Consider the following 13894-nt stretch of genomic DNA (forward strand, 5'->3'; position numbering starts at 1 on the left):
TTAATATCTCCATAAACTTGATCAGCTGTCACTCCTGAAACTTTACAGTGTGTATATGGCCAGTGTTTTACATGTGTCTGATATTTTAAAGCCATGGTTGTAGCTGGGTACTAAAAAGTCATTCAGGGGACCTGTTACCACAACATATATAAATGCATGGTTGCAAGTTAAAAATTCAAATGTATTGTTTTAATTAAACTTTTTAAGTTGCAAACATTATTTTGTTGAGTTCTCTTGACGTAATAATGTTGATTGTTACATCAACTTAATATCGTCTGTAATTTAAACTCAAATTTCTGCATTACTTGGCTTTTTTTAAATGAGGTTGTAGTAACTTAATGAAATTGTCTTGATAACTTCGGAAATTAGGCAGTAGATTCTAGTTCCCAGCATGCTTTGCATAGGAATGGATAAGGAGAATACATGTTGAAATTGAGTGTTAATTTATTTGTTTTTAGTGAAGGGAAAGACCTGTTAGTGTTTAATGCTGTTATGTTTGACATGTAAAAGAGCTTTTGTAATGTTGAAGTTTTTGTGGTTATCATTGTGCTGAAGAGTAGATACATGAAGGTAAACACTACACTGACTCTATAAGCAATGACTGCGCTAATGCTAGTGACAAGTAATATCTTACTTGTTCATTAAATGTTATGCTGGTATACATGTTAAATAAGTTATGCTGGTATGTGCTATGATATCTGTTGATTTGAACTGAAATAGATACGATTAATTGGTTCCAGGGCTAAAACTGGCAGTTGGTGCAACTTAATTTTTTTGAGTAATCAACTTGAAAATTTGTGTTTATGCTACAAATTAAGTTCATCTAACTCGGTGTAGCTTGTTGGTTGAATGTAAATTCACTATTTTTTTTTTTTTTTTTAAGCCAACACATTATTTTAGATTGATATTATTATATGGTTCTTTTATTTTATTTATTTTTTAGTTGTGACTTTTAGAATTCTAAGCATTTCAATCCTTGTTTTGTGTAAAGGATATGTAGGAAAATATCAGAAATTTGAATATCATTATACAGTGACGCTAAAAACTCGAACACATAAAATCTATAAATGGCATTGCATTAGATAACAAAATATCAAACCACATGGATCATGGCACCTGTAAACAAATAATGCTAGATCTTATCTCAGAGCTAGTGTTACTCTAGTATCAGTGATATAATATTAGCCTACAGTTTTTGTTACATATTTTGAATTAGATTTGAATATCTTCTGTTTTAAAAGTTTTTTATATTTTAATTTTGAAAGTTTTAGTAATTTTGTTGTGTGTTTTTATTACTATTAGTTTTGAGGGTTGTTATTCGGTTTTAGTTATTTTAGAACTTGAGAAATGAGAAAAATGAAATAAAATAAGTGTAATTTATATTTTATTTTATTTCAGTTGTTTAGTTTATTTCAAGTATAATGAAATAATGCTTTTTATGGTTTTAGTTTTAGTTTCAGTTAACAATAACCCTGCTCAGAGCTAACTTCACATTTCTGAGCCATTTTTGCCAATACTTTGCAATCGTCTGGTGATTTTTAATGGATGTACAGTATAAACAAACTTCTTTTTGTGCTGCATGGTTTGATTATTTTGTTATCTAATGCACAGACATTCATACATATTTAAGTGTGGCTTAAGTGTCAAAATACTTTTTGGGGTCACTGTAGAATTGCCAATTGTCGCATCCCTTTGTGTTGCGACTATGAAAGATCCACAGCGAAAGGAAACTGTAATGTCCCCAGCCAGACTGGAAACTACAGGGTGTTTTCATCAGCCGTTTGAAATTGTGAGCGTTAATTGTTTCAGTGATTGACAGAATGAATGCTCCGTCAGTGGACTGTTTGAAAGAAAGAGTTCCTCGCTCCTGCCTCCCCGCTGTGAGATAAGAACCCTTCTCTTCCAGACACACGAGCATCTCCAAGTTCACCGCCACACATGGACTGAACAGCTTAAGAGGCTCAAATGTGCCTTGCCTGTTCAGCTGTAAACAAACCGCATGCTGCTTTTCTCAAGGCTCCTGTTGAAGTGAGAAGTGCTAGTCGCTGCGATAGGATCTCGTGTGCAGGGGAGGAAGTAGAACATGATGTTATCGTGGTCAGTACATGATATCCGCAGCTCCTGTGCTAGCGTCTGACTCTTTGGCCTCCTGAAAGGGAAACTGGATCCCGGCCAGGCGGATGAGCAAGATGTTGAGACCGTGCGTGAGGAAGGTGAGGAAGATGAGCCAGAAGGATCTGTCGTACCTCTCGCCTTGTGTCTTGTAGACGAAGCTGCCCTCGTTGAAGTTGAAGATGATCTCGGTCAGGTGGTGCAGCTTGACCTCAGAGGAAAACAGAATGAGGACCAAGCAGGCACAGAAACCTGTCAGGAAACACAATAATACATTTTGCATAATAGAAAAGCTGTTCTGTATGGAAGCTGCTTTCTGCCACGGAATAAAAAAAAAAAAAAATTGCGACTTTTTATCTCGCAAGTGCAAGTTTATATCTTACGGAACCCCAAAGGGAAAATACAGACTTTCACATGCGTGCGAGAAACTATTGCATGAAACGTTCGCGTGCACATACAGTGTCCAGTGTATACTAACCTATTTCCTTTCCACCACTGCCATTTTATTAAAGAAAACGAGAGTATAGATGTGCATGAATTATTAAAAGATCCATTTGCTCAAATTTTGGCTTTTAGGGCAGTATATCTCTAATACCATGGCTGGTTTATGTCCACATGCTCTGTGACGGCCGAGAAACCATGCTGTGACATGGCAAATGCTCACACAGCCGTATTGAGCCATTAGCTCAAGTTCAAGGGTCCATAAAAACAGATTGATACAGTAAAAGGTGCTCAAATTTTGGCTATATGTATGTCATATTTCAAGGCCATGTCGTATTTCACCTTTATTAAACCACTTTGTCAGATTTAATGCATCCTTACAGGTGGCAGAGAAATGCTAATTTTCTTCATTCATTTCTAACAGTGCTTATTGCGAGCAGAGCCATTGACATAGACCAGATAAGGGAGGCTCACACTTAAAAAAAGACAAATGAGCTGGATTCATTCTCGTACTAGACAAAGTGCTCTAACGAACTCCAACATTTGAGCACTTTTTTATAAGCCCTTCCCAATGCATGATACAGCCATATTGCGCCAGCAGCCCATTTCACGGCGTGGTTTCTCTGCCGTCACAAAGTATGCGTTAAAGCAGACATAAGGCCGTGATATTAGAGATAGATAGCCTATAGATTACCTCAGAGATGATGTGTTTTTGTAGGCCAACCCGTAAGTTAGCCCTGATCGAAAGCCTATGCATTTTTCCCATAGACTTTTGGAAAATCACAAAAAAATAAGCTTTGTGTTTAACAAAGGGTTAAGACATTTACATGTTTTGTCTATCAAGATGCTCTTTACAATTTAACACAACATTTATACATTTTGAAGCAGCAGGCTATAAATGGACTACAGCACACCATGGTCGCGGATCAACGTCACCAACACCAAGCTTCCTCAAACTTTATTTAGAAAACAACTTTATTTATAAACATGCTCGCTGATTATGATCTGCGCTGTGTATGAATACTTATCCACTTTTTCATGAGAAATGCTGTCCAAATGTCCTGTTTGTCATGATGACGTCTAATGTCCTCACCAAAGGAAGTAGTCCCTTTTAGCAACTTGTTAGCAACCGCTGTTTTTAAGACACAATAAAGGTTTAAAAAAAAATCGACTTTAGGGCGATGGAACCGGAAATCCTAAAATGCTAACTCGCTTCCGGGATTTGCATACAAAAACACGTCATCTCTGAGGTACTCTATACTACCATAATGAAAGCCAAATACAGCTTTATTAATTCATGTGCATCCATACTCTTGTTTTCTTCATAGTGAAATGGCAGTGACGCACAAAGGAAATATGTTATAGACAGTATACAAAAAATGAAAATTATTATGTGTGAGTATGTGAAAGTCAGAAATGTGAGATATAAACTTGCAATTGCAAGTTATAAAGTTTGTATTGTGAGATATACACACAATTCTGATAAAGTCTGAATTATGAGGTATAAACTCGCAATTGCGAGAAAAAACACAAGTACCAACAAGTACCCTTTTCATTTTTTTATCTTTTTTTTTTTTTTTTTTCATTTAAAGTCACCATGAAATCAAAATTGACAATTCGTCCCCTTGGAACTATAAGGTTCTATCTGACATTTTTGTCAAAATTGAGTTATTCACATATTCATATTCTGTGACAACTTATTTACATTATGTGATGTTTCTTTTGTTGTGTACATTTTGGTACTTTTTTTAGAAAACAAAAAGGTTGTATCTACACAGTCGCACTCTAATTTGGTTCTATCTGCGTGAGCCAATCAGCACTTCGAATGCACACACGAGGAGCCAATCAGGATCAGCGTTCTTTGTCATGTTGCCGCGATAGCGGAAGAGATCGCATAAAAAAGCTAAATCAGTGAAGAGAAGACTAAATAATTTCACACAACGTGATGTTTATTAGAAACCTCATGATGGACTATTTTATTTAATGTCAATGACAGCAGCCCAAATTCCAGGGTATTACAGTCTTTTTGTGTGTTTTGTTGTATCTGATGGCTGAGGAGTTATTTTCAGTTAGACACCACGCTAACGTTAGCCAGTAGCGCTATTAAGAGGATAGGTCCGGTTTTTGTAGTCTATTTGCTTTACTCCAGTCATGTCATTGTCATACGAGGGAAAGTTATGTATATATTAGGTTATGTTTTAACCTTGATCCACCCTGTGTACTTGAACTGAGCTGTATGTACTATGTAGCTATAAAGCTATACGCTATGGCACACTGGATTAAGGTTAAATTAAAGTTAAGTTAAATTTTACATTGTTGGTGGTTTTTACCAAGTTGTTGTTGCATTGTTGAAGTAATTTAAATATTTTAAATGTGAAATATTTTTAATTATATACAGTCAATGAAACATTTTTCAATGTTTATTAAACTTTGTTAAATAACTTTGCTGAAGCATTGTCTGTTTTCTTGAAGTTGTTTACTCTTAAAATGTCTTAAATTTTAAATTATTAAGCCTTAAAGGTCAAATATTAAATAATGTATCGATGGGGTCTTAATTACAACAGTAAACGTTAGCATGTTATTTCAGCCATACTGATGTGTAGAGAGAAAGCCATTGTACATGTCCCACTTTCTGTGGAATAAAGTCCTGCTCAGATGTATTACAGTAGCTGCTTTCTGTCTAAACAAGAGGAAACTTAGACTTTAAATGGTTCCTGCAATAATGTGTTAAATTACCCATCATATTCCTACCTAAATTTAACATTTGCACTAGACAAAAGATTTAGCACTGCCTTTTATGCTTAACTCGAACAAGAAAAAAATATTCATTTAAAATATAAATGTTATAAAACCATTGAATTTAACTTTCTCATGCATGTCAACACATTGTTACAACACTAATTTTGTGTTTTAAAACAAGTAAACTGTTTGTGTTTCTTGAAAATTATTGCTTCAATTAATTTTTTGGGCAGATAGAACCTTAGAATTCCAAGCGAAAGGTGTTTTTTTATTAGAATTAGAAGGTTCTATCTGCGTTTGACCCGTTCCAAAAATCCCCATTTACAAATTTGAGAGGATTTTGATATTGTACATTTAGAATACATTTAAGGTCCCTGTCATTTTCATGTTTGAAAGTTCCCCATATAATTTTGGCTTTATGGAATGCAAAAACTTGTAATGTCCCCAGGACGAATTCTTATTTTACTATAGAATATTGCAGTAATTATTATAAATGATTTATCTGTGCACATTATTACTTTATTTTTTCTTAAAGGTGCCGTAGAATGTCTTTTTAAAAGATGTAATATAAGTCTAAGGTGTCCCCTGAATGTGTCTGTGAAGTTTCAGCTCAAAATACCCCATACATTTTTTTTAATTCATTTTTTTAACTGCCTATTTTGGGGCATCATTAACTATGCACCGATATATAGGTTGCGGCCCCTTTAATTCTCGTGCTCCCCCTCCCCCGGAGCTCCCGCTTGCCTTGAACAGCATAAACACAGTTTACACAGCTAATATAACCCTCAAAACGGATCTTTACAAGATGTTCGTCATGCATACTGCTTGCATACATCGGATCATGTAAGTATAGTATTTATTTGGATGTTTACATTTGATTCTGAATGAGTTTGATGGTGCTCCGTGGCTAAAGCTAACATTACACACTGTTGGAGAGATTTATAAAGAATGAAGTTGTGTTTACGCATTATAGTGTTTACAAAATGTTTACAAAATGAAAATAACGACAGTCTTGTCTCCGTGAATACAGTAAGAAACGATGGTAACTTTAACCACATTTAACAGTACATTAGCAACATGCTAACGAAACATTTAGAAAGACAATTTACAAATATCACTAAAAATATCATGATATCATGGATCATGTCAGTTATTATTGCTCCATCTGTCATTTTTCGCTATTGCACCTTTAATTCATGTATCCTTCTAATCTTAAAGCCCTTCTTGCAGCTCATCTCTTCTCTTCTCTGATGATGTGTTTACTGGAGTGAGGGTGGGGCAACCAATAGCAAAGATCCACCAATAGCAAACAAATCAATTCCTGATTGACAAAATCAATTCCCACCCCACATCTGTACTTGTTCGAGAAGCCGGTTCTCTCAGATGTACGTCACAATAGAGAAGAAAAGACAATTGCAACTTCCATATCATGCTTTGAATGAGAGAAGTCTCTAAGCAACCAACTGTTGAAGGGTCTATTCTTGAAGCTTAGGTTTTAACCACATCCCTTTACTGTAAAGGAACTTTGCTTACCTCGCCATTTATAAGCGCACTTTATCTTAGCAAGTATAAGAGATACTTTATCTACAGTTAGCCTTTTTAGGGCCTTCAAATACAGCTCAAAATAACAATTCTGTCTGTCTTCTGTCTCATACAATGCTAGTGGATGGTGATTTATACTGTCAGGGCAGAAAAATTACCATAAAAATACCACAATAGTTCATATGACTAACACATTGTGAGGAATAGTCCAAAGCATTACTGAAAGTCTTGCCCTTTGGAGTAGATATCGCGTTTAATGATCAGTCATGAGACGCAGAAGGAGAACAAATGGCATTTACCGTCATTGATGTCTTGGTGCAATATATTTGAATGGTTTTCAGTAGAATTACTTAGCATTTTATAAGACTTTTATAAGAAAGTATATTAATTTTATAAGACTTTTTGTCTATTCTTAAGGTTTCAATAGAAGATTGGTTTGAAAGTGACTACTTTGTGAGCTGTGCTTCATACATCACTGCACTATTGACAATAGACAATGGATATATTTTGCCGGCGACCACACATCTCCTTTTGTGCTCCACGGAGAAAAGAAAACCAAACAGGTTTAGAAAAACACAAGGGTGAGTAAATCAACAGAATTTTCATTTATGTTGAACTAACATTAACATTTGACACATTATTTCATTAAAAGAGGTAATGAATGGGTTAAAATTAAGTAAGATTTTTTTCTTTTCTTTTCTTTTTTTAAAGAAGTTAAAACTTTTATTTAGGAAGGATGCATTAAATTGATCAAAAGTGACAGAAATCTGTTGAAACATTAACATTGTCTTTACTATTTCAAATAAATGATGTTCTTTTGAACTTTCTATTCATCCCAAAAAACAAAAAAAAACAAAACTGTGTATCACAGTTTCCACAAAATATGAACCAGCAAAATGGATTTCATCAACAAAAATGATTCTTTCAGAGCAAATCATCATATTAGAATGATTTCTGAAGGATCATGTGACACTGAAGCCTGAAGTAATGATGCTAAAAATTCAGCTTTGATCACAATAAATAATATTTTAAAATATATTCAAATACAAAACAGTTTTTATAATTATTTTAAATTTTTATTTTAAATTGTGTTATACTGTATTTTTGACCAAATAAAGGCAGCCTTGATGAGCAGAAGAGATATCCTTTTGTTTTAACAAGAAACTTAATATAAAGTGTCTCAAAATTGAAAATCCATATTAGAGACTGCATTTAGATTTAGTACAGAAACATATGGTCCCAATTTTCTCAGATAACTGCTTTGTTTATATATATATATATATATATATATATATATATATATATATATATATATATATATATATATATATATATATATATATACAAAATTTCATAAAGTTACAGTACTGGCTTCAGTTCAGTCAGTACAGTGTTCCAGCCATGCTGACTATTTTCACAATGTAGCAAAGACATATCGCTCTTGTTCCATATTACAGTATTATAGTATATATGAAATGATGAAATTGCTAGCTACATGAAATCAGTGGCATCTCAAAGCTTCGGAATGCTATTAATCTCTAATGTTTACTACAGTATTCTCTCTTCTCATCACTGCAAGTGATCCTGCTTCATTTTTTGACTTAATGGTTCAATTGTGTGGACAGGTCAAATGGCCTCCATCAGTACAAACACAACAGAGGCACCTGACACCACAGATGGAGTGGAAATCTGGCCAGTTCCACCAAGCGCATTCATTTCCATCACTTTATTTATTTATCATGCAATTCTCTCTTCTCAGGATAGCTGAGCTCACTTTCTCACAACTAAGAGATGAACAATTGTAGAGGCTCGTTTCTATCGTGGTTCAGTATAGACCCTGTCTGAGTGGATGTATGCGTGAAATATTTATCACATACTGTCTTCGGGATCTGGATTTTGTCTCAAGATTCAAGAATTCAAGCATCTATTGACCTGGTAAAAAAAAACTTTACATTGCCAATGACTCTTTCTATTTAAAAATGTGTAAATGCTTGAAATGTATCTCACATCATTTAATATAATACATTTAGTTTTTCTTATGAACTTAAGTACATTTTTAATTGTATTATATTTACTAATTATTTATATTTACTAAATCATTTGATTAACTTAATTTTATTTACTAAATTATTATTATTAATAATTGATGAGTTGGACAGAATAGTTAAGGAAATCTGGCATATGGGAACTCTTTCAACTCTGTGTGTGTGTGTGTGTGTGTGTGTGTGTGTGTGTGTGTGTGTGTGTGTGTGTGTGTGTGTGTGTGTGTGTGTGTGTGTGTGGTACAGGTATTCCCTATGTTATGAGGACAAAATGTCCCCACAAAGATGGCAATATCTGAAATCCTTGTCCTTGTGGGGACATTGTTTGGTCTACATGAGGAAAACAGCTTATAAATCATATTAAGTGGTAAAAAAAAAAGTAAAAATGCAGAAAGTTTTCTGTGATGGGTAGGTTTATAGTTAGGCGATAGAAAATACAGTTTGTACAGTATTACAATCATTATGTCTATGGAAAGTCCCCATAAAACATGAAAACCCAGTGGGTGTGTCTGTGTCTATGTTTGTGTAAGGTCTTACAGCTTATCATGTTCCAGAGGTAAAGGCCCTGGGGTCCATGCAGTGTCTCATATGGGCTTCCGAAGGCATTGTAGAAGAAGAACGCACAGGACACCGTGGAGAAGACGATGAGCACCGCGCAGAAGAAGATCACGCTCACATGTAGACTGGCTGGAACCACATCCATCAGGTCAGGGAAAACTACACAGAAAAAAAGAGATTTCTAACATGATCACCATCATTTGAGTTTAAACTGTAGGTGAGGGTAAGGCTATGAATCATTATGATTCATATGTGAGTAAAATGTACTGCAATGTAATCAGTTTTCCATTTGTCATCAATGTGTTCAATCTCACTAGCTATTGTGAGTGATTGTTGCATGTGTTTCCTTTTGACTGATCACTATAAGATTATCTGAAAATTTGGCATAGAAACAATTTTCACTCAGAAATTGCTAGTAAATTTCATAATTAGCAATTACCGTCACACACCTGTAGGTAATGGATAGGTGCGTTGGACAGAAGACCAAAAAAGTCAAAATTCTAAAAAAAAAAAAAAAAAAAAAAAAAAGAGAGAATCCCGCACACTATCAATACTTGCAAAAATGTATCAAAAATATTTTATTTGCAATGTTTTGGTCATTCAAACTCCATTACATTTAAAATGATAACATGACCATTTAAAAAAAAAAAAAAAAAATATATATATATATATATATATATATATAATGTGATTAATATAGTCTTTCAACTTGATTGGAAATTGATGATTCTTCACTGTGATTGGTCATGTTATCATTTTAAATGTAATGGAGTTTAGTATGTTTATGCTAATTGCTAATAAAATATTTTTGATACGTTTTTGCAAGTATTGATAGTGTGCGGGATTCTCTTTGTTTTTTTTGTAAATTTCACAATTTTTAATTTTTTTTTTTTTTTTTTACAAAGAATTGCCAAGTAATACAATGAATTAAACATGAAATTCTGAAGTAGAAAGTCTGAAATAGTTTTTTCTTGTAAAATATACTCCAGTTATCTTTGTTTTACTTTATAACTTCTAAAGTTATAAAATAATTATTTACAGTGTACTGTGTAGGTATGAAAAAGGATTTCACTCATTAAAAGTAATCTCTGTTAACTTAATATTATCAGTATTATCTTTTTTATTAATTTTATCGTGGGATGTTTGGACGTGTCAAGGAATTATGCAGTTTAGTCTAATTCCAACGCTATCTCTCGACCAATTCGTACGTATTTTACGAGGTGGCTCACTCGTACAAATTCGTACGATTTGACTAAACCCCAGTGACGGGTAGGTTTAGGGGCGGAGTTTGTGGTAGGTCATTCGTATAAATTCATACGAATTTGTCAACTCGTAAAAAAAACGTATGATTTAGCAAAAAACTTATGAATTTGTATGAGTGAGGTTGTATGAATTCGTACAAATTAGCCACCTCGTAAAATACGTACGAATTGCCATGAGATCGGATTGCTAATTCTGTTTAATTCTGTGTTCGTGTCGATATGTAAGCATTTATGTGGATGTATTTGTGAATAGCCTATATGCATTAACATAACAGTGTCAAAGACAAATTTACACTCTGTGACAAACAGAATGGACAATAAAATTAAACTAAACTAAACTTCCTGTCCTCAATTTTTATGCATCTTCTTGTGAGAATAACAAATTTACGATGACAATAATCTTTTGTTCTGCTAAAAGACTGGCTCTGGAATCTGGGCCTTTTCCAGATCTCATTAGGGAAGAATGCTGTTGTACATGAAGCTGTCATAAATGATCCATCGGTTGAGCCCCATAAAATGAGACAAATCCCTCCCAAAACTCAAGATAAAACAACTGAAAAACTGAAAGCTACATACCACTTCTAATGAAAAATATTAAAAGTACTTTCAAGAGGATGTACTTGCTATGCATGTGTGATGACATTTGGAGGAACAATTTTACAAAGCATTGATGATAGCTGAAAAAAATGGTGTGTGTGTGTGTGTTTCAGGTATTCCCATACATTATGGGGACAAAATGAAGAAAGATGGCAATATCTGAAATCCTTGTTCTTGTGGGGACATTTTTGGAAAACAGCTTAATAAATCATACTGGGTGATGTTTTTGAAAATGTAAAAATGCAGAAAGTTTTCTGTGATGGGTATAGGTTTAGGGTTAGGGGATATAATATACAGTTTGTGCAGTATAAAAATCATTATGTCTATGGAAAGTTCCCATAAAACATGGAAACCCAGCGTGTGTGTGTGTGTGTGTGGAGGTCAATTGTTTTGTTTTTTTAATAATTTGAAATAGGTTTGTTACATGTCAGTGGCCTCAAAAAGTATTTGGACATTTAAATGGATGTTTTATCTAATATTTAAAATTCTGTCATCATGTACTCAAACTCATGTTGTTCGAAAACTTTCTTTCTTCTATAGCACACAAGGAGACAAAAAGGAGAATACATTGGTTGCTCTTTTCCAAGCATTTATTTAGAGCTTTTAAGGCTTCAAATAGGATGCAAAAGCAGCATAATAGCCCATATGACTCGTGCAATATATACCAAGCCTTCTGATACCATATAGTAACTTCAGGGGAGCCACATTTAAAAATGTATTAATGTCATTGAATTTGACACAAAATTACAAAGAAAGTGGCACCTGCAAATAAATGATGCAAGAGTTTTTCTGATCAGTGATCACTAATATTTGTAACCACAACAATCACAATACTTTCTTCTTTTTGTACAGCATATCTGTTTGTGAATTGTCATGCTTTTTATTTATTGCAACAACATTGGTACAATTTAAGTGTTTAAGTGTCCAAATACTTTTGGAGTCGCATATGCACATGTAGTATTGCAATTTGTCTTGTATTGCATTGCTAGAGCCCTGAAGTATAGGCTACTCTTTATATTTCTGGTGTGTTTTTAAGGGGATAGTTCACCAAAAAATGAAAATTACCCCATGATTTACTCACCCTCAAGCCATCCTATGTGTGAATGACTATCTGTCCTGGCTCTTCCAAGCTTTATAATGGCAGTAAATAGAAGATGAGATTGTGAAGCCCAAAAAAGTGCATCCGTCCAACATAAACGTAAACCATACGACTCCAGTGTGTTAATAAAGGCCTTCTGAAGAGAAGCAATGGGTTTGTGTAAGAAAAGTATCCATATTTAAAAACTTTATAAACTAAAATATCTAGTTTCCGGCAGACGGCCGCATGCACGTCGATTTAGGCCAAAAAACCCATTCCATTCCGTCATGCGTCGGGTCAGAGGTTACTTTTTCGCCGTAAATTGACACGTACAGCCATCTGCCAGAAGCTAGTTATTATAGTTTATAAAGTTTTAAATATGGATATTTTTCTTACAAAAATGCATTACTTCACTTCAGAAGGCCTTTATTAACACTCCAGAGCCGTGTGGATTACTTTTATGATGGATGGATGTGCTTTTTTGGGCTTCAAAATCTCATTCTCTATTAACTGCTATTATAAAGCTTGTAAGAGCCAGGACAATTATATTTAATATAACTCTGACTGTTTTCATCTGAAAGAAGAAAGTCATACACACTCAAACCAAAATGTATCCAGACACCTTGAACATTTCATTCATTAATACAGTTTATTCACTATAGTTAAAAAAAAATGGTAATAAGATCTTTGAGTTAAACTGTGTCAGAAAAAAAAAAAATGATCTTAAAGGATTAGTTCACTTTCAAATTAAAATTTCCTGATAATTTACTCCCCCCCCCCATGTCATTCAAGATGTTCATGTCTTTCTTTCTTTAGTCGAAAAGAAATTAAGGTTTTTGATGAAAACATTCCAGGATTATTCTCCTTATAGTGGACTTCACTGGAGCCCAAACGGTTGAAGGTCAAAATTACAGTTTACAGCGATCCCAGACGAGAAATAAGGGTCTTATCTAGAGAAACCATCGCTCATTTTCTAAAAAAAAAAAAAAATTATATACGTTTTAACCATAAATGCTCATCTTGAACTAGTTCTCTTCTTCTTCTCTATTAAAATTCCGGCAGTGTAGACGCTGCTAAGTGTATTACTGCCCTCCACAGGTCAAAGTTTGAACTAAATTGTCATATACAATATGCTAGTGCAAGTATATAACAATTAGTTCAAACTTTAACCTGTGGAGGGCAGTAATACACTTAGCAGTGTCTACACTGCTGGAATTCTAATAGAGAAGAAGAAGAGAACTAGTTCAAGATCATTTATGGTGAAAACGTATATAAGTTTTTTTTGTTTTGTTTTGTTTTTGTTTTTTTAGAAAATGAGCGATGGTTTCTCTATATAAGACCCTAATTCCAAGTCTGGGATCGTGTAGAACGTTTTGTAGCTGTAATGAAACTGACATTTTGACCTTCAACCATTTGGAGTCCACTGAAGTCCACTATATGGAATGTTTTCATCAAAAACCTTAATTTCTTTTCAACTGAAAAAAGAAAGACATGAACATCTTGGATGACATGGGGGTGAGTAA

General features: G+C 34.0%; 1 protein-coding gene across 1 annotated transcript in view; it reads right to left on the minus strand.

Moving 5' to 3' along the window:
• Positions 1–780: 780 nt before the first annotated feature.
• The window catches only part of clrn1 (clarin 1), a 14151-nt gene continuing 1037 nt past the window's right edge, over positions 781–13894 (minus strand). The window contains exons 2-3 of the mRNA XM_048161728.1: positions 9414–9593; positions 781–2364 (exon numbers count right to left, since the gene is read on the minus strand). Of these exons, the coding sequence (XP_048017685.1) occupies positions 2099–2364; positions 9414–9593 (446 nt within the window). The 3' untranslated portion in view covers positions 781–2098. The remainder of the gene's footprint in view (positions 2365–9413; positions 9594–13894) is intronic.

The sequence above is a fragment of the Megalobrama amblycephala genome, linkage group LG16, assembly GCF_018812025.1.
Source record: "Megalobrama amblycephala isolate DHTTF-2021 linkage group LG16, ASM1881202v1, whole genome shotgun sequence".
Taxonomy (NCBI): domain Eukaryota; kingdom Metazoa; phylum Chordata; class Actinopteri; order Cypriniformes; family Xenocyprididae; genus Megalobrama; species Megalobrama amblycephala.